This window comes from Gallinula chloropus, assembly GCF_964237585.1.
Source record: "Gallinula chloropus genome assembly, chromosome: 4".
Classification (NCBI taxonomy): domain Eukaryota; kingdom Metazoa; phylum Chordata; class Aves; order Gruiformes; family Rallidae; genus Gallinula; species Gallinula chloropus.
Window position 1 is genome coordinate 34,531,300 of NC_140088.1, and position 21,494 is coordinate 34,552,793.

Here is a 21,494-nt window from a genome sequence, read left to right on the forward strand (position 1 = left end):
TCCCAACGACAGACAAACGTGAGAACTTGGGATATCAGTTCTGAGCTCAGAGCTGAAAATAGAGCACACTCTTACAGAAGGGATAAAAGTCCTTAAAGGTCAGAAGAGCAGCCTAAAGGAGAGGGAAGAAAACAGCTCCAAGAGCCCACAGAATCATACTTGGATGTGGCAGCAGAGAGACTCTCTCTGGCTACGCAGTGTCTCCAGCTTTCACCACTTGTCTCTCTGAAACGTGTCCTTGAAATCCAAGGCTTTTCACTCTTCCACCAGAAACAGGCCGAGCAGGTCTGAGCAGGCCTGAGCAGGTCTGCCTCGCTGCCCAACTCTGCCTCACATCGTGCCTGTAGTGGCTCAACTCTGCTCCCACTGGAAGCAAAGGGAGTTTTCCCAGTACTTCTAGTGGAAACGGGGGTTTGCCCAAAAGTTTCTATAGGCAGCAGTGAAACCAGGCAGCCCTGGGACACAACGGTAACCGAGCCGAACCAGCGCCCTGAGCTGAGTCAGGCCCCACAAGAACAGGAGGCGCAAGGCAAGCTCTGCTATCTCGAGTGACAAGATCACACAGAAGAGATGAACTTTGTCAACAAGAGGATATACCCAAAGGCGATTTCGGTCTGACCAGCTCCCTGTCTCTTTCAATCTCAAGCTCTGACCGGCCCGTGCCACAAAACTACAAAGGCCTCAAGCAAGTGTGCGGCCCAACCACTTGTCTCTGGGCTACGGACCTGTAGAAGAACGGGGAAGATCCAGTAACAGCAGAGAGAAGCCTGGCAGACCCTCCGGGTTGGGGTGAGAGCCAGCACTGCAGGATTTGATTCTCCTGAAGAGTTTAGCACGTACGGTATCATCTATGGAAACTGTCCCATGGGATTTTTAAAACACAAACACAGCAGAATGTCACCATCAATAAGCAAAGTCTGTGTTAAAAAATTCTAAGTACACGGCATTTTCTCCAGTTCTGACACCTTTTTAATAGAAATCACTTGTTTAGGAAACAAATAGCACTTTTGTAATTTTTTTTTACAATGTTTCTTACCTTGATCTTATTTTAAGTAACACTAGGAAGACCTCAATATCTTTTATTTTCCTTTTTAATTTAAAAAAGTTGGTTTTTTTTCCCCCAGATACAAAGATTTTGCCCTTGCATAAAAAAACAGTGCCCAAAACGATGACACAAGGACTCACAAAGACTCACTGTATCTCACTGACACTATTACTTCTAATCTATACCATGCAAGGTCCCATCTACCTCTTTAATTAGACTGTCAGCCTGAAAAACAGCTTTTCTATTCCTTATTTAGTTCTTGTTACCAAAAGAAGAGAAAGGAAGTGAAAGAAAAGGACATTTCTCTGTTCAGTTCACACATCTGGGTCATGTGCTACTTTGTTCAGGATACCTTTGTTGTTTATAAATATAGAAAAGGGTTGGAATCTCATTTTCAAGTAATCGATGCACATTTTCTCTTGGGACACCTCCGTCCAACGCTCCAAGCTGACCCTGGATTCTGGCCCTCTCTTTTCCCATTCCCAACACAGGCTTTCTGAATGAGTGTGAGGACCCAAACCAATTCTGCAAAGCGTGTCTGTTGTTTAATGTGAAGAAACAGGATTAACTGAAAGCTGTTGGGACAGTAGATCCTCAGCCTGTGTATGTGCTGGTTACTCAGTGAAAAGTCCATCTCCTTTCCTTTTGTACATCTCCTGTCTAAACAATAGTAAATACTGCTTATTTGATAGACTTGTCCCTTCTGGGCACTGGGATTTGATAATTTATATTTCTGGTTTTTTTTTTTTGGTTTAATAGTACTGAGAGTTTAGAAACAGGAAAAGCCCACAGGCTCTTTGGACTTGTTTTTGTTTTCCCCTAGCTAAACAAACTGTTCTGCAAATAAGGATTTGAAACCTGCTCTCCTCCCTCATCCCTGCTCCTCACCCCAAACAAAAATAAAACAAACCTATAGTGGCTGTGGAGGCTGCTGCAGGCACACACTGGTGTAAAATATAGAGAGAGTAAATATATTATTTCACTTGGCATGGTGCTGGCAAAGAACCCCCAGCTGGCACTATTCATGTAACATGATCCAAACTTTGCATGTACACACAGAATAAGAAGGATCAATTGGCAAACTCCGGTGCCGCCTGGCACAAGCATCTTCACGCTCTCTCTGGAACCAAAGAACTAAAGAATTCTGCACTTTCCAGAAGAAATCCGGTTTTGCTTTAATAGAGTTTCACTATTTTGCTCTTCCTCCTCGCCGCCACCTCCCTTGCTCCTTCTTAACTTCACTGTGTTATTTAGTCTCATCGCCCTTGTTACAGTTCACCATGCAGCTCTGGGAAGGGGAGGGGGCTAAGGTGGAGGTGGCAGCATTAGTATTGTTAGTGGAGTCCATGCCGTTGGAGATGGCTACTGAATTGACCTCAGAGTTTATGGGTTTTGAAAGGTCGATGCCTTGGATGAGGCGGATCAGCTGTTTTACCTTCTCCAAGGAGCTGTGCATCTCCTTCTGTTTTGCAAGGATGGTGTTCTTCATTTCCATGCATTTCTGCAGCAAAACAGAAAAGCAGCACTAAGCTCAAGCTTACAAAGGAATGAAAGAAGGTAAGAGAAGGAACGTGATGTTCACAGATCTAAATGTAAGCACGCAGCAAAGACTGCTGCTGCAGTTTCACCTTCCCGGCCCAGAAGACTCTCAGGGCCGTGTTCACAGGAGAATTGATATTTGCAGGCCGAGGAATTAAACTGCTGGCATGCAGCCGCCCCCTTTCATCCCAAAGTGTCATCTCTGCAAATCCACAGAGGCAGCTTCATCCTTTTGAAGGGAAACTCCCCAGTACACGTTCCTACTATTTTTCTATTAGGATTGCATTGCTGAAATGTCTTTAGCTCAGATCTGCAAACTCAAGCATCCAACTGCAGCTGACTGCTGACAGTGTGCGTCCTAATGGGATACAGCCTCTACTTCCACAAACATTTTAGCAGGAAATTCACTTCCTCCTCTCAAGAAATAAAGGGGCACTTGAAAAGAAAAACAAGCCCATCTTCTTTCTTTGTGAAAGAAGCGAAATCTGAACTTTGTGGCTATTTCTTTCTCTTAGAAGCAGCAGTAACTTTGCTAGCTCATCAGTTAAGAGTCAGGGGAAGATAACTTTAAAAAAACCCAAAAGCCCACAAATGATGTTTCAAGTGTGAAAAACAGTTTATACCCACTTTCCAAACTCTCACCAAGGAGGAGATACCAGTGATTGCACATCTGCAACATTCAGGTTCTTCCATGAAGATGGCAACCTTGGTTTCAGCTTTGATATTTTCACACGCAGCTCGTGGCATCACGGAAACACCACAGAATTTAGGTCTAACTTGTCTTTTTGGGACAGTTCCAATGGAAGTATAAACAATGACTTGATCATAGAGGATAAACCTTTCTCCTTACCTGCTGTAAATCCCTCACACTAAGGGTTTGCACCTGCCTGGGTACATCACTGAGATACGATGTTAGTGCTCCAGTGCTGCTCAGGTTATTCCTGGCTATCGCTAAGCAGAAGGTGACAGCACCCCAAACTACTAACCAGCACCCCTCTCCTCCTGTTTGCTCACAACTTTTTCTTTGTATCCTCAGCATTTAGGGGGTCTATGAACACGGGGCACTTAAGGAAGTCTGTACCTATGTATCCAGCCTTAGAGATGCTGCCACATAAGAGAGCTCAGCATATTTCATCCCATGATACTGACTAGGGCTACATTCTGACTTTACACTGGTGATTTAAGAGTGTGATTTGAAAATTCAAGTGAGAAGAGAGAGCAAATTAGTATGTATGCTGCAATTACTGTGATAAACTAAGGTGGAAACTTCTGGTTAGCAATATGACATCGTCTAAATAATAATATGCAGAGGCATGCACAGCGTCCAGCTGCTGACATGTCAAGAGCCTGACAGCCAGTCATGAGTAATTGGTCACTTTTGTATTAGGAAGGTCTGGAAAGCACACCGTGACTGTAGCTCTTATTATACACAGAGGCCCAACGATTCATGTCTAAGTGAGCTGCTGGAGAACTTGACTTATCTCCTGCCCACAGACAGTAATGCTCCGGGTCGTGTTTGGCACCTGCTGATACTACAGGTCACCGCACATCTACAATACACATCAGCACGGATCACATATAAGTGACTCATTCTAAGCATATGTCACCTGCATTTCATTTCTGGCCTCCCAAGTCCTAAAAAGCAAAGGGAAAAGCTCACTCGGTTCTCAGCAAATCCAGTGGAAGACAGGTCTCATATGTGGAGATTCGCTCTACAGTTTTCTCTCTGCATTCTGACCCCAGAAAACAGACACAGAGCTGTTTGGGAGGACAATACTCACCGTTATAGAATTGCTGAGCTGTTTGACCTTCTGCTCTAGTTGTTCTCTTTCCTGTTTTAAATCTGAACTCCATTTAAGTAGTTTCTGTTTTTCCTCTTCTTTTGCTATAAAACAGAATATTCATCAGAAGATTTGCACTGTTCCTGTTACAACAGTGGAGAGATGCTCTAAACTGGTGCATGTAAAGAGGGGAATCGTGTTTAAGGTCAATTCAACAACTCACATGTTAAATTGCACCCAAAACTTCACCTACATACTCAAGCTTCACCAATAGTCAGACTGCTATTTCCAGATCAGTAGTGATTAAGCTTCCTCCCTTTTAACTTCCTTTTGTAAAGGAAGTACCATTCTATCCCATTCCTGAAAGAACAGCGTCTGTGATTAACAGCGAAGGTGGTGTTCTGCATTTTCCTACCTGCTTTATATGCAATATATGAATGAACAATTGCTAAAGTTCCTGGCCACGGGATTGCTTCTTCCTTCTTTAGCATCTGAAAGAAAAGCATTTAGAGATTTAGCTGGTACACAATCTACCTCCAGGAAAGCAAAAGGGGGAGAAAGAGGGAAAGACCGTGGGTTTTCTTTAATGGCTATCATTAGTCTCAGCCCTGTTAACATGAAGCTTTGCAGGCCTGTTCTGAGATTTAACAGAGGGAATTACTCACGACCATGTTGTGTCTCCCCCAAAGCAAGCCTGTTTCTTACAAATGTCAGCATTTTCTCAAATTCCCTCCATAGCCACAAATAAACTCTACTAATTGAACTGAACAACTTTAAAGAGGAATGAGAGGATAACGTAGCCGAATTCAAACTAGCCAGGAGACAGAAACATTATTTCACGGTGCAGACAAATTGCTGATCTTAGTTATTCTGGGAGAAAACTTTTCATGGCACAGAGCAGTCTCCGCACCACACATTCAAACATCACACTTCCTGGCTAGTAAAACACAAACACCTCCTATCTCTCCTTCTTATCAGAATCATCTTAATAGAGTTGTCAAACCCTTTTTTAATAAGGGCAAACACCATTCATGTCTTTCAGATCCTTCATACATATTCCTTCATAACAAAATTTGAGAGGAAAGACAGGTATTGTGTCTTTTTAATGAATGAATTGGAGGGTTGTCTCAGAAGATAGAGGACTCGGTCACTTTACAGTGAAATAGTTCAGTTTTTTTCCCCCCTAATTTTCTGGGAAACTATCATGGAAGTATGAAGAGGAGGGAAAAGGAGCAGGTGAGAGTGGGAGCAGGGAAGTGGTAACACTCCCTCCTTACTTGCAACTACTGATCAAATTATTTGAGTTTTGCATTTTCTTTCTTCTGAACAGGATATATTCTGAACAGTGTTTTCTTGCATCACCACCTGGCTAACTGAAGGTCACATGGGCAACCAAGCAATATGCTACACTGGACAGAAAGCTGACAGCTTCAGGCTGCTGCTGGTCAGCAACCCTTTGTAACTTCTGAAGTTCCACCGAAGAGTCAAGGAATACCATAGTTTATGACTTTGTCTTGTAACCTCAATGAAATTATAAACAAAATATCATCTACTCACTTCCAGCATGTACTTTCAGAAAGGGATCTGGAAGGAAGAACCATCAAACTGTTCTCCTATCCTTGTAATACCGACACTGGATGACATTATTACAGAGATCACTGAAGACAACCTCTCTGATATTTGATTTCTGTGAGCAAACAGGGGCTTCTATTTGCTCTATCTGTTGAAGCAGGCTTGTGCAAATGCTTTATTTATTTGTCCAGAAGAATGTATTAATAACTTTTGAAGGAATAATGAGCTTAAGATGAATGGGAAAATTTCAATGGGTCATACAGAACCTTTCCCAAATGTTTGTGTGCTTTGGCCCAGAAAGAGAGTGAAAACAAGGGTAACAAATAAAGACCCCAAATCTGGGAGCAGGGCTTCACGCTTTCGTATTTGCACACATCCCCAGAGAGGTAATTCAATCAGATTCACATAAGCCTTGCTGCAGATCAAAGAGACGTGGTCAGTGCCAGGCTCTCTCGATCTGAGTAAGCCAGGTGATCTGGTTATTCTCTTTAATGTGGAAAAATCTTTATAGCACACCTTGTAAAACCCTCCCTGTCTGCCAAACTATACCTGGTCTTGACATTTGGGACAGATCCACATGCCCTTGGGAATGGTTTTCAGAGGCGGGTCCAGACAATCCAGGTGATAAACACGTGAACATGTGTCGCACATCAGCAACTGCCCACTTTTTCTGCAAACACTGCAAAAATCCTCATGGATATCGCCCTGTAAAATTGAAGGGAAGGGGTGTGGGTAAAAGAAAGAGAGAAAGAGAAGGCAAAAAGTGAACTTTGACTTTGACCTCTGACATTTCCATCCCAGATGAATGCAAGGTTTACAGCACAAACTATGTTTAAAGGGATCGCAAATGGTCAAACCCTTTTTAGGACATGAAACGGGAAACCAGGCAAGGTGTCAGAAACCCTGACTTCTGTCCTCCCAAGTCAAAAGCAAACACTTATGATCATAACTTCTCTTCTTTAAGATTCCCCCTCTACCCTGCTTTTTTTTTTTTTCCCCTGAAGTGATGAGCTCCCTACTTCCTTAACCCTTATTTCCGTATTTCACTTCAAGAACGCCGAAGAAGCTGTCTCTTGCCAGTAGTAGTATGTAAGAAACCCCAATTGAGTGACTTAAAAACACATTGTCAAATACTTAGGTCACCTTTAAAAATGAAACTGGAAAGAAAACACGTGTGCTTGCAAATGAAAAAGGATGGAATGAATTATATTCCTAGACAAGTTTTTTTGCTTCACTTCAGTTACCTCAAAGTACGCCAAAAAAGCTGTGACTCAAAATTTCCTGATTCTGTATTGACTGTGATTTATGTTTCATTGCTAACATAGGCTGAGACAGGAAGAGGGAATATAAAGAGAGATTTTGTAATCAAGAGGGGTTTTTTAAAAGAAAGAACTGAAAACATGACTGACAGTATCTCTTAAAAAAAAAAAAAAAAAAAAAAGTGTTCTGTTACTATTGCATCACCATCAGAGAGAGCTTTTTTCCACAGTCATTAACTTCCCAGAAAGCTAAGTCTGATTTTTGTCACTCTTTATTGTCTCTCCTTGTGTTTGGGGGAGGGGGGGGGGAGGGGGTGGTGATGATGTTTTGATTTGGTTTTCTTTGGATTTTGGATATTTGAACAAAGAAGCATGAAAGAAAGATGACTCAACATCCATAGAGGAGTAGAGGAGCCCCCCTCATCCCACCCCAGCCCTCTCCTCTCACCGCCTGCGGGCTGTCCTGGCAACCTGACATTCAAAGACCCATCCAGAGCCTTCAGTCAAGATTTCACACACTAGATCTATGAGATCGTGATCCTACAATGCCTGTCTTGGGTCAAACTACATGTATCTGTTCCCCAGGTATGAAATATCAATGTGTGCAAGGCTTCATTTTGAGCTGGACAGTCTTTTCATGTGGATGAGTTAAGTTCTATCAATTTGGAGGGATAGCAGACTCGGCCGTGTACTCACACATTAAGTTGCCAGGCAAGAAAAATGACACTAATCTCCGCTATGGATAAAATATTAAACATATTAGAAGAACGACACAGGAGCAATCTGCTCAGGTTTCTACTCCCTGTCTCTCCTGCTGATGAGGCCTTTCTTCGAAGAGAAGGCTATTCTTCTCTTATTTCCCAAGGTTAGTGCTGATGTCATGTTTTGCAAAGGATCAATCTTTAGTGAATTTTCAGTGCCACGTTTTGGTTCTGTAACTCCCAAGGATCACTGAGAACTGGGCTGTGGTACTATTTCATCCTTTAACACCAAGGCGTTCTTCAGCGTTAAGTGAAGAACTGAATGAGTGACATTTCATGCCTCTTGTGAAGTGATCTGTGTAACCAGGCTGCGAAGAACTTATTTTCCTCTATCATGCACTCTGTGAGTGCAAGGAAAAGAAGGCAGGCAGGAGATGATATACAAGTTAAAGGAAAATCCTTTGCAACTTAAGGAAAAAAAAATAGGAGGAAAATTCTCACATTTTAGAAGAAAATTCTCATTCTAGAGCATCTCGTGAGTTAAGATGCTTTGATTGACAGACTACAAGACAGCACTTGGTAACTGGTTCAGGCACTTACTGGTGTGTTGAAAACCAAACCTGTTTTGCCTAATACCCTGCAGAAAGGGACCTACACAAGGGACACGTGCAGTTGCTTCTTAAAGGGGGGATGTTTAGAAATTTAAACCCAGAACCTCTTAATTTCAACTAAGTGCTGCAAAACCTGAAGTGACAGAGCTGATCAGCGTGCGTCTCAGCTGAGTGCGCTGAGATGACAGCACACATGCACAAAGTCCACGGTCCTATTTCTGGTGATGCAAAATTCAGGGCATTTCCTCAGAATTAACATCTGGCCTTACTGAAATCCCAGCCACTGTTTGATTCTAAAGAAATGCCCCAGGTTTTACAGGCAGTTAATAAATATGCGCATAAAGTGTGTCTGGATTTGCTGTTCTGACATGCATCCTGCTTATCTCAGCTTCTGGAGCAGGCCTGTGAAGGCTACAGGCCTCCAACTCAAGCCAGAGCAGCACTCACTGAGGGTGTTGCTCCAACACATGCTACAGGCTGAAGAGACCAAAGAACAATTTCAGAACAGAGGCCACAAAAGGTGCCTTAACGTCACTTTTTGCTCTACTTCCTCTGCACTGAGAGATCAGGAAAAAACACTGCTAACAGTCTTCCTTAGTCTTATCAAGTGTCCAGAGCAACAGGGCCTGGTTTTGGGCAACAGAACTGACTACTAGAGTATCAAATCAGAAGTACATGCAGTTTGTGTGTTTGAGTATGTAGTACCTATACTTACACCTACATTTCACCAAAACAACATGGGAAAGCTAAATTCTCTGCAGTGGGAGTTGGTCATGACCATACAAATGGAAGATGATCCTAATGTATGATGTAAGTGAATTAAGTTAACAGAAGCCATAATAATCCTGGCATTCCCTAGCTTTTATGGGGTTGCCTCTGCAACCTAAATGTTCTCTAGCGCTCCTCTCAATTGAAACATTGGTTTGACACAAGAAGTTTACTAATATAGAGGCATTTTGTGACCACTGACTTGAACCATCACTAGAGCAGAGATGTTTGTGCTGTTCTTACTGCTGAGTAATCAACTGTGCAAGGCAATTGCTACCAGACAGGTATATATGTCACTACTGTGCGAGGGAGAATCACACATAACCAAGTGGTTCAGAGCCAACTGTCAAATAGGACAAAGAAAAAAACCCTAAAAGATGTTAAAAAAGGGAAGTTTTGATTCAACCTGCCTACTGCATTACTTCCTTCCCCTTCCCAGATTCTATTCCTACTTTTGACCTCTCCATCCTTATCACCAATCCCATCTCACGTTCCTGCTTCATCCTCCCTTCAAAATTTACCCCGTCATTCAAAGGATGACAATGCAGGAGAAAAGCTGTTCTGGGCCATGGTGCCTGGCAGCAAGTGCTTGGCCTGATTTGTAATTTTCATAGGTCAGCTAAAGACAAAGATTACTGAAGTACTAAATTTCAAATTTCCATTCTAAGGTCTATAGGAATTGCATCATCTCAGAAAATTAATGCAAAAATACTTTAAAGATGGGCAAATCTGCAGTTTTATTCTGTATTTGTCTGAGGAACTGCTCAATTGTTCTAACCAAGACTTTTGAAATAGCCTTTTACTTAGGAATGCACTTGTTTTCATTTTTAAATCCCCAGAAGCTGCAGACTGTAACTACAGACAGCATATTCTGTCTTACCTAGACACACCTTTCTAACAGTGCAGACCCTCTTTACCATGATATGGACTGGCCTCACTGCCAAAAGAAGTGATCCTGCCTTCTCTGTATGCCTTGATGTTCATTTCTGTCCCTTGCACGAAGCTGGCACAAGAATATGTGTGTTTATAAAATTACTCAGATTAGGGCACAATCTTGGCTGACAGGTGTTTTGCTAGACCAGTTCCCTCATACAGGTCACAATGTGGCCTTGGACATATCTGTGCTGGAATGACACAGGAAGCATTTAAGGGATGAGAGAAGACTGCTAGTGACAGGCAGGACACTTCTCAGTGGTAGCACCAGTCACAGGGGTATTTCAGTGTAAACCGTATTCTACATCTAATTAAGCTGCAAGCTCCTTAAATGCAAAAGGTGTAATTTTCCTCTCTGTCTTTCTCTCCAGCACAACCTGTACTAGTTGGTGTGCAAACACAGGACTTTCCACTGTTACGCAGCCCTTTTCCAGCCAAGGATGCTAAACATTTTTACAGGTATAGCTCAGATAGGACAAGGAAGCACCATGCCAAAAGGTATAAACAGGGGAAACCAAATCCCAAAAGAGGGATGTGACTGCACGAGCTTATATGGCAATTTTATGAGAACATATTAGCAGAAGACTACCTTCCAGCTCATTGAGGGGTGGGTTGTGAAGTCTCCTTCTCTGGAGATATTCGAGACCTGCCTGGACACCTCCCTGTGCAACCTGTCCTAGGGAACCTGCTTTGGCAGGGGGGTTGGACTTGATGGTCTCTGGAGGTCCCTTCCAACCCCTACAATTCTGGGAGTCTGTGAATACCAAATATTTCAGAAAAGACTACCAAATTAGCCTAAGTGCTAATGAAAACGCATTGAATGCAACCTTGGAATTCAAAAAATAAACCCACAAAAGTATTAGCACTGTTGCAAATGTATAAACTAAGCAACTTGACTGGAACCATGTCAAAGGAGATTTATATATGATTCTAAAGGGGAAAGAGTGCTACTGTACTGTAATATGCTCAGGTAAGACAGAACATTAATTACACGTGTGCAATCTTCCATTCTCTCCCTTACAATACTTCTCTTTTCATTAACTAATGAATATTAAAGTAATCCAAGGCCTAGGCCTAAATACTATACAATTCCAGAACATTCAGGGCATTCACAAACTGCAGTAGAATTTACCAGAAACTCACTATTCTGGATGCAGCCTGCTGCCACCAGGCACTGCAGAAAACAGGGTAACAACTCATTATACTGAGCTCCTGCATAGTGGGGAAAAGACTCAGCAGTATGATGCACACACAGGTCAGTGATGGAAAAGACCCCCCACCACACTATCCAGTCCTTCTCTGGGGGAATATGTAAAAACATGTGCTCTCCAGCATGTTCACTAGTTGATTGTACTGCTTTACTTTTAAAAATCCCCAGAGACGGAGCCGCCCACCTTCTCCCTTAGGAGCTGTTCCAGGGTCCCATTCATCTGAGTGCCAGGAAAGTGTTTTTACAGTCAAGCGCTATTCTGCTCTCAAAAGTCACTATATAAAAGACAACCTTTTAATTTCACATATGTATTCCCTGGGTATCAGAATTGCATCTGTTTATTTCAGTGAGTCAGACACACTCGTACTATTTCTATTCCTGTTACCTCTGCAGAGTAAATACAGTTCAGAGGCAAGAAACCGGCTGCTATTCCCTACTGTACGTGGCCAGCAGAGCTGGTCTCTTGCTCTGTGTACTGTGATGCAACTGCAGAGACAAAAATAAGGCAGCCCAACTTCTCCCCCTAGAGCACCATTTTCAAATGCTTGGGCCTGGATTATATGTGATAATATGCTTAAAAAAAAATAAAGAAGAGGCTGCTCTGACTCAGATTGCAGGATGAGTTTGCAGCATTGGTATGAAGAAATAAGCAACTGCTTGTCATTAAAAGGCAAGGACTTTACTGCACTGCAACTCCTGTGAATGTTTGAGCAAGGGCTTGTTTCACGCCATAGAGAAAGTCACTGTACGCTTCCAGACAAACCGTAGTGTATACAGTCCCTTCATTGTGACATTTTTGGGCCTACACAGCGACTCCGTCCGGTTCTTCCCACACTGTTTATCTCCCAAAGTTTATGCACGACTTTTAATTCTTTTCCATCATGTTTTTGGAAGAAATAGAAACAGTGAAATAATTGGAGAGTTCTCAGAAACTGAAAGAAGGCTTGCTTCGATGAGAAAATCTTCTCTTGGAATTACCTTCAAGTAAGGACACTGGGTTCTTCATAAATTCTAACCAACCAACCCGATTTCACCCCAGAGAGATTGTGCGATCTGGTCACGGGAGCGATGCATTTAGCTATGCCCGTACACCATAACTGCTCTGGGCTGTCCTGGGTAATTCAAGCAGTTTCCCTCCTTCTCACATTACAGAAACACCCCAACTTTTTGTTACTAAGATCTGCAAGTAATACTTTTCATTCTCCCCTTCCCCCTTTTTCATGGATGACAGATTCAATTCAGTCAGACAAGACCTCAGACACTGCACAAAGGAAATGAGCTCATCTAGAATGCCCGGTGCCTCCCAACATTTCAGTCCACTAAAGGAGTTATAAATAAAACCTCTACAGGATAAGAACATAGGTGCAGGAGGAAAAAGGAAGGGTGTTAAAAGAACGCCGGACCATTTCACTGCACGGAATCAGGACAAACGATGAGTGAGAGTAAAGAAACAAAACCCTGCAATGATTTTCCTTGTAGCTGTCTCTGTGCATCTTTCTAAAAGTAAACCCCTCCCCAAGAGTTACTTACGTCTGTGGAGCTGGGGCTAGGCAGGGACACAGGCTGAACAGCTGCAGGGAAAGTAAATGTGGTCTCTGTCTTTTCATTTTCAGGGGAGTCTGGATAACCGGACAGCGGGGATGTGGGGGTCAAAGCCCCAAACCCCAGCACCGTGTTGTATTTAGGTGGACGACCTACATGTTAACAACAGGGAACACAAAAAAAAAAAGAAAAAAAAAGAAAAAAAAAAGGAAAATGATCTTACATACCTTTGGCCAGTGGTCCTCATTGGCTAGCGTGAAAAAGGAAATGATGTAGCACAGAGAGGAAGTTAATATAAAAGTTACAAGTGGAAGGACAGAAGCAAAGATTTAAACTTTTTTTTTTTTTAAGAAATCTTTAAGTAGAATTTTGCAAGGAAAGAACTTTTAAAAGATGTACTTAAGAAGGAAATAGAAATAAGCTCTGTAGAGGGTTGAAGAATCACTCCCACAAAAGCAGCGCAGGGACACTTGCCACTTCTAGAAATGTGGCTATTCAGTTTTTAGGGAAAACATGTTGCCATCAAAGCTGGAGAGAAGCTACAATAACCACTATTAAATCCTTTCTACTGTTATCCCACACCTCCCTATCTTTCTAGTGCCAGCATAAAACTGCACAAAGGTAAAGTCCTTTATCAGAGGCCAACACTCGCCAAGCCCCTCCTTTTCTTCCGCTTTTTTTAAACCCACTCGCCCACAGATCAGCATTTTCTATCCTAGTGGTACCCTTTTGAAATCAGGCTGGTCCTCTTGCCTGACCCGTAACACCAGCACTACCAGTTGTAACCTAGCACTGGTCTTCCACTGTAATCCTCCTCCAGTTCTGTACTCTTCCTCAGGCTGTCTCAGTCACGTGTGTTTGATGACGCGCAACTCCCGTCCGCTCCTTCAGACCAGCAGAAGCGCAAAACTGCGTCCGTAACGATTTTCATAAAATTACGTATGCAAAGCAAGCCAGCAAAGCCCCAGCATGTAACCAGCACTGCTGCCTCCCTTCTCCGGGGTAATTTATGGATATGCAAACAGAAAGGAGTTAGGATCTAGGAAAAATTCCCCAGATCTTATGTTTACAGATTGTCAGTCTATACCTATTAACATGCTAAACATTGTATTTAAGGTCTGGATATGTTCCAGAACTAAGTATGTCCTTGGAAAGGGATTTCTGATAGTGATGTCCACGGCTGAAATTTCTGACATCCTCAGCATCATCTAGAATTAAACTAAAGCTCTCAAGGGCACATGCCTGCATAAGCTTTTCACCTAATGTATTGCTACACTAAATCACAAAACAAACATATACAGCCAAATCTTTTGTCCATTGAAAACATGCGCTACTAATTTGGTGCCGATGCAAGGTACAGGCTCCCAACGGGGTGTGAGGGGGAAAAAAAGGAAGTATAATAGGAGTCAGTGTGCAAAACCAGGCTAAGAGAGTATCAAGTACAAAAGCATGCAGTCATTTCCATTGATACAGTAATTGTTCACAATGAGTTAGAAAATAGAATTAAAAAATCATTACTAGAAGAAGGAACATTTACTTATCCACAGAGCAAACGCAAAACTCTCTCTCTCTAGAATCTACATGATATCATTTTAAACAATATGTGTAACGTTATTAGAGGATGGCAGTAGAGAACGAGGTCTTTTATTTAGGAACAGCATAGCTGCAGAAGTGTCAGCTTTGCTACACTGCCTGCTGGACTAAAGAGGAGTATCAAGGAGAGCACGTATCAAATGAGTATTTGACCTTGCAGCCAAAAACCAAAGATAACGGAAGCGGTCAGTGCTAGGTAGGGCTATGGTGGTTTTATTTTAAATGTATTGATTACTTTTTTTTTAGACCGAAAACTCAGGAGAAGGTATTACGAGTCTTTAAGAACTGCAGAGATTCATCAAAAACCAGGGAAAGATTGTCATAGATGTGTAGTGGATGCCATGCACAAAAAAAATCACATTCTCTCCTGTGCAGTCTTGACTCATCTGTTTCACCATAATCTCTTAAAATTTCACCTGTTCTACAGAAGGATTTCAACCGAATAATGCCACATAACATCATCTCTCATTTTAGGACAAGTGGCACTCTGGTAGCAGAGAAGTGCTCAGTAGAAGCACGATAGCCTTTCTTGCTCAAGATAAATTCTTTTGAAGGACCCATCTCTACCCCCCAGTGGGGAACAAGGTTTTTGTCACTAAGTTTCCTCTCCTATTCAGGGCACAGCCACTTTTTCCATAATCATCTTCTTCTTGACAGTAACAATACAATTTAGTTATTAACAAGAGGATCTTGACAGCAGCTTTATACCACTAAAAGATGTTCAAACATCTCACCTTTCACTTTGCTCTATCAATTTTATTTTTTATTTCTTTTTTTAGAGAGTGAGACTGAAACGAGCTGCCTAATAAAACCCACTATGCTAATCCCTAGAAGTCATAGTTGTTGTTGTCTAACTTGGGAATTTACTGGAAAAATGAAGTACTGTAGAGTTGTTCTTTGTTTTGCTCTTCAAATCAACAAGGGGATTGCAAAAGCAAATTGGCAGAAGAGGCATACGGGAGGGAGACAGGTCTAAGTATACCTCACCTCTTTTACGTGTCCCGGGATGCATTGTGCTGTTCAGGTACGTGACCGTACTCTTCTTGCGCTGCAGGGAAAAATAGAACGATTTTTGTTGGCTAACATTTTTGGCAACAACCACATGCAACAGCTGAGGAACAGCCCAGTAGCACTAAGTGAGATTCCTGGCTACTTTGCTTCCTGAGGCGGAGCTTCGGAGAAGTCAGCTTTTCTACACTACTTCTGGCAACTGGACTGCTTCAGGCTGACACGCAAGCTGACCCAAGGGTTAAACTAACACACACTGCCACTTAACATCAGCTTTACAGAGGAGAAGGCAGAAAAAGGTGCAAGTATTAGAAGAACATCCCAATGTATATACTATTTGAAAATCTGAGGGTGATGTTATTACAATGGCCTTTTGAGTTAGAAATTATATCGCCTGTCTAGTTGGAACTGAGGTACCTCAGGAGGAAGAAACACAGCAGAAAGACACACAAGCTCAGAATGAAAATACCAGCTTCCCCCAGCAAAAAATTAATACCTCAGGCTCAAAAACGGCTCCACTGTACACTGGATTTGCTGTTGTTCTCCTTTTCCTCTCTTGTCGCTTGCTTTGGATTTCTTGTAAAACAAAGCATTCAGGTTAGAAAACAACAGGTCTCAGAAATGACATAAAATCCTCAGAGTTCAGTTTGCGTGCGAGGAGAGCTGTGAGGACTCCTACAGCACGCCAAACATCATGAATACAGGCAACTTTGTTATATTCCTGATTTCTGACGGTTTGAAAACTGAGATCTGACGTCAAAGGGCTACAAATGCAATGCTCAACTAACTAACAAAATGACTGTCATCTTCTCGCCAAACACTCCACAGCAAAGACCAACTCACTGTCAGCGTAACTGGGTTCTAAACCGAAAAGCCTCTGGTACTTATTTGTTGATACTTAAATAGAGATACAGTACAGAAACATGCAAGCCATTGAAATGTTAAGCTCTGTTTCACTGTCTAGGATTAAGGAGTTCAAATTACAAACCCAATTATTATCTATGAACTCATTCACTACAGATTACAGTCCCATGACATAAGCAACAAATCCAGATGTCCATGATGTATCAAACTTTGCATGTACAGAGACTGCCCAGAAAGCAATGGGATTGTCACAAATGTGTTTCCTCCCATCAGAGTACAGACTTTTTTTCTCAACCACTGATGTCAGCTGCATAAGCAACTGCTTTGTTTCAATGTAATAAGAGGAATAAAAAAGTATGCACAACAAACTACGTTGAATCAAGAGTACCGACATCCCAAATGCCCTTTTGTGAAAACAAAACACCACACCACGTGACCTCTATTATTTAATGTAGAATATTTTGGACCTTTGCTTTCAATTCAGAATGGTTGTGAAAGAGGGAGCTCAAGCACCAACTTAAGACATTTTTCCTACCTTCCAGGTGGTCATGAGTAACTAGTCCCAGGGACACCATGAAGGCAAGTTTCTGCGAGGGGGGAGAAACGGAAAGATCACGACAAGTTCAACTCCTAGAGTGAGCTTTGTCACTCAGGCCCTTTGAAATCAGCTGACAGCTAACTAAGCAACAAAAATGTTATAATACTTCTATAAATCACTTTTCATTCATGTATGTCAAACTGCTTTACAAAGGACAGACAAGTCCCACTTCCCAGAAGGAAATGTAGGCTGAGATACAGGGAAATGCCAATTGCTCATGGTCAAAGAGTTGGGTACAAGAAAGCAGTTTCTTTACTTCCAGCCCAGCACTGAACTATGTGATGGGACTCTCAGCAAATACTCACACAGTTCAACTGCCAGCAAAATGTTGCCAACTACAAGGAGCAACTCCGGTTTACGTCTGCTGTTCAGCAAGGGCTATGGCTTTTCTTAAGGGTTGGAATTTTAGTGCAGAAAATGCACAGACGTGTAAAAATCAGAATTTGGACTGACTGCAGTTCATGCTCACACAGTAGTCTGTTTGAACCCAGCATTTAGCTGTAATCAGGTGGAAAGGTCCACATGGCAGAAAGGCTTTTAAAAGAGAGCTGTTCTTTCCCCCAAAACAAAGTGGACCTAAACTAGGATAAAACCCAGGCAGAAAGTGAACAAACACGACTCGCTCCAACCCACTCACTAGAGCAGAAGTGTTTTGTAGAGCAAAATAAAGACATTTCTCTGGCATTAAGAATAACTTCAGAATTCTAAAACCTCAAAGGAATGAAAATCAACACTGTAATCTAAGACTCCTGGTTGAAGCACTTATCAGAGGGAAATGATGCTCTTCTAACTTACAAAAGACTCAGAAGTCAAATGCATTCCAGGACTAAAAAATGCAATGCATTATACTTATACAGATTTCTTATTCTGCAGCCTTATCAACTACTGCTGTCCAACTGGAATGTATGGAATGTTAAAGGAGTCTTGAGACAACAGTGGGGGGAAAAATGTTTTCTGAAGGACAGTGTGTTTTCTTTTTTTCTTAAAAGAAAGCTCCGGGTGTGTTGTGATACCTGTGGATTTTCTTCTCGTTTTGGCTTCGGTGCAGCAGGTGGAGTAACTGTACGGCTTTCTGTTTGCTTCTCTTCTGCTTCCACATGTGGTTTAACAGCCTGAAAAAAAACCCCACAGTGTTTCTCTCATGACTTTTTTTACTTTGACTAATAAAGCAAAACAAATACCTTCGCAGACACAGGAGAAAACCAGTTTAAAGCTGGCAGTGGACTAACAAAGACTTAACTGAGGAATCTGATGTGAGAGGAATGTTAAATAAAGTGTTTTCCTTTAACAAAGGATGAAACAGCCTTACCACCATTCCATTAACCCACGCAGCCACGTAAGCAGAGTTAAGAGTTAACTCCATTACAGCAACCACTACATGGTATGGGAAAACTAATGGACACTTTAAGAAAGTGTATCCCATGGAAGACTTCCAGGGAGAAACCATTCTGTGTGGCATGTGCATTTTCTACTTCTCACTCCTCAGTCTTCATATTTCATAGAATTATGAATGGCTGAAAAACTGTCTCTCTGATTCCTGTGATCTCAGATGTTTCTGAAGTCATTATCTTCTGCCATGGTATCACAAACCCCGCATGACAATCCCTAGCCCCATGTCACGGCTACAAACCGAGCGAGGAAAGCTACAGAGACACAAACTCCTCCACTTTATGATATGGAGAAAACATACAGAAAGATTAATGTATTATATTCTTCTGTAGGCTTTTCAACAGTCAAATTACGAGTAATTATTCAAAGAGCAAATGAATGTCGCTGACATCAAAAGGAAGAGGGATATAAAAAATACAGTACTGTAGGAGTACAACTCAAACCACACAAAAAGAACAGGCGCTGCTGAACAACTTGAGGAGCAGCCTTAGGTACACAAGAACCCACTCAGGAGAATTCATAAGCAGAACTGAGCAGAAGCATATCTGTCATGCACATGATTTTTACAGTCTCCATAAGTGACTTCAAAAGCAGCCTGTAACTTCAAGGCACATTAGTCTATGAAAGAGTTACAAATGAAATATATACTACTAATATTTATATATATTACAGAAACATTATATGTAATAGATACTGTATAATGTATGATTTAGAAATGAAACAGGAGATTGCTTTGCTTCAACTCAAAGTCAAGGATTCTCAGTTGCAATCCACACTGACTAGGCAAGTTTTATTTTACAAAAATCTTTTCTGGAGAGAGAAGTTAAACATACAGAACCCTCGGTTTCTGAGGGTATCCTTTCCAACTTAGCCACAGGAAACTATCAGTCTTCAGAAGCTGAGCAAGATTATTTTGCCTCCAACTGGAGAAGCCTCCAAGACTGCAGTACCAAGGAAGACAAGGCTGCGTTTATCATATTAAATGCCCCTGTGATTCTGCCTTGTTTTTTGCCTTTCATTCAGCCACCCTCTGAAAAACAGAAACCTGGAAAATGTTTTTCCAGTGCTTCTTAAAGGCCTGATGTGAACACACTTTGGTTTGTACTTGGTCTCCAGTACAGCAGTACAGCCCTGCGACGTACCTAGCTTCTAAACTACTGAAGACAAGACAGCAGAGGGAACATAAGAACACCGAAGCATGAGAGAAAGATTCCAGTGGGCTGTATTACAGAAAACAGTAACTTCTGTCCTAAGAGTCACAAGCCCTTCCATTATCAGTCCTGTTGTTGGAACGTGGGGATCTCCAGTACCCACTGAAAATCTCACAGAATCACAAGGTTGGAAAAGACCTTTAAGATCATCAAGTCCAATGGTTCCTGTCCTATGCTAAACCATATCCCTAAGTACCTCATCTACCCGTCTGTTAAACACGGCCAGGGATGGCGACTCAACCCCCTCCCTGGGCAGTCTGTTCCAGGTAAACAGTTCTCCATGGCTATCCTCCGCAAACCGGCACAGTAAAACAATAACGCCAGTATGTTGCACTAGTAGGCACTCTCTTATCCGTACCTGTTTTTCAATGTTTGGTTTGCTGATCTGTACAGTCTGAGGTCCAGCGAGCCTGGTACCCGGTGCTGCTATCACGATGCTGGTGAGCTGTGCCATAGGGAAGGTTTTGGCTATGGTTGCTGTCTGCCCGTTAACTACACGAACTGGATGTATGGAGTTCTGAGAGTTGGGTAAAGAGGTGGGTGTGAACTTTGTTGTCAACATCACAGGCCTCTGGATAAGCTGAGGAGCTGCAAGCATTGGAGGAGGTGCTGGAGCAATAGGAATGTTATTCTGGGCAACTGGTTTTGGACGAACCTACACCAAAAAACAAAAACCAAGATAGAGAAGAAGGCAAATTTGGCTACCAGTATTTCAAATGAACTTTTTAACTAAGTTTTTCAATTCAGCCTGTATAATCTGCAGAAGGTTGCTTGATTTTTTTATAGAATGTAATTTTTAGCATAGTGTCCTAAGTACCTATGAGAAGGAAAAGCCGCATTTTCAAACCTACTCACATAGAGCCCATTTCCAACATTTGCATTTGCAGTCACTGTCCCTGCAGCGGTGTTCGGGTGCACAGGCACCTTGTGTGCTCATTGCCAAGTGCCTTATCTGTATCTACATCAACACAGTAGTTTGGCAAGCCAAAAAACGCAGGCACAGCTGAGGCTCTTGTGTTCAAAGTGTGTCTCAGGGCTTTATACTGAGCCTCCAAGAAATCATGAACAGCTGATTGTGCCCTGAAAGAAGTAGGTTAAATTTTCACCAAATCCCTGTTACCTCTGTCAAATCCACATATTTTTTAGACACCTTCACAACCAACCTTGCTAAGCAAAAAAAAAAAAGGTCAGGATTACACGGTAATCCCTTCTTGAAAGTGCAAAAGCGTACAGGTAAATACAGTCATTAGTCTTTTCTTCTTTCACAAGAAAGAAAAGAGCCACGAGAATCTTCCAATCTTTCACCACCAACACTGGCTTATTTCTTGCCCGCTGTTAAGTTTGTACTTATCACATCATTACAGAGCACAGAAGTAGAATGACTCTAAAAATAAAGTCTTTTTCTTCATTTAATTTCTTCTCTCCTATCCACCTTTAATCTCCATAATGCATTTTATCATGGAAAACTAGGTCACATTCCAACAGATCTCCCCATCCCCAAATCTTAATCAGATACCAGCCTATACTTGCTTTTTATCTTTTGTAAAAGATGTAGACTTTCATTCACAGCGCCATGTTATTTCTTACAAATGAAACAGTTCCTCCAAGATGTTTGTTTAAATGAAGCAGCAATCAGTGTCTTTCCTAAATCATGAAAAAACAGCAAGCCACAAGTTTTCCCCCTCAGCGGCACAACAAGGTAACACTGTGGAAATACAGAAATACTTGGGAACTCTCTATTTGTCCTTCTTTGCTCAGGGGTAGCAAACAACAATTAGAGCAATTTAAGGCCTTTGGGAGATACTTTGATTTTGCTGACACCGGTTCTGTGGGTTCATTTCATTTGATGCAAATACGATCATATATGATC

At 42.0% G+C, this 21,494-nt stretch overlaps 1 protein-coding gene across 1 annotated transcript in view; it reads right to left on the minus strand.

The window, feature by feature from the left end:
• Positions 1-952: 952 nt before the first annotated feature.
• The window catches only part of PHF21A (PHD finger protein 21A), a 127,680-nt gene continuing 107,138 nt past the window's right edge, over positions 953-21,494 (minus strand). Inside the window, exons 9-18 of the mRNA XM_084263053.1 lie at positions 19,983-20,279; positions 18,038-18,136; positions 16,962-17,013; positions 16,059-16,138; positions 15,542-15,602; positions 12,950-13,113; positions 6,487-6,642; positions 4,781-4,856; positions 4,366-4,469; positions 953-2,546 (exon numbers count right to left, since the gene is read on the minus strand). Coding sequence (XP_084119179.1) covers positions 2,292-2,546; positions 4,366-4,469; positions 4,781-4,856; positions 6,487-6,642; positions 12,950-13,113; positions 15,542-15,602; positions 16,059-16,138; positions 16,962-17,013; positions 18,038-18,136; positions 19,983-20,279 — 1,344 coding nt within the window. The 3' untranslated portion in view covers positions 953-2,291. The remainder of the gene's footprint in view (positions 2,547-4,365; positions 4,470-4,780; positions 4,857-6,486; positions 6,643-12,949; positions 13,114-15,541; positions 15,603-16,058; positions 16,139-16,961; positions 17,014-18,037; positions 18,137-19,982; positions 20,280-21,494) is intronic.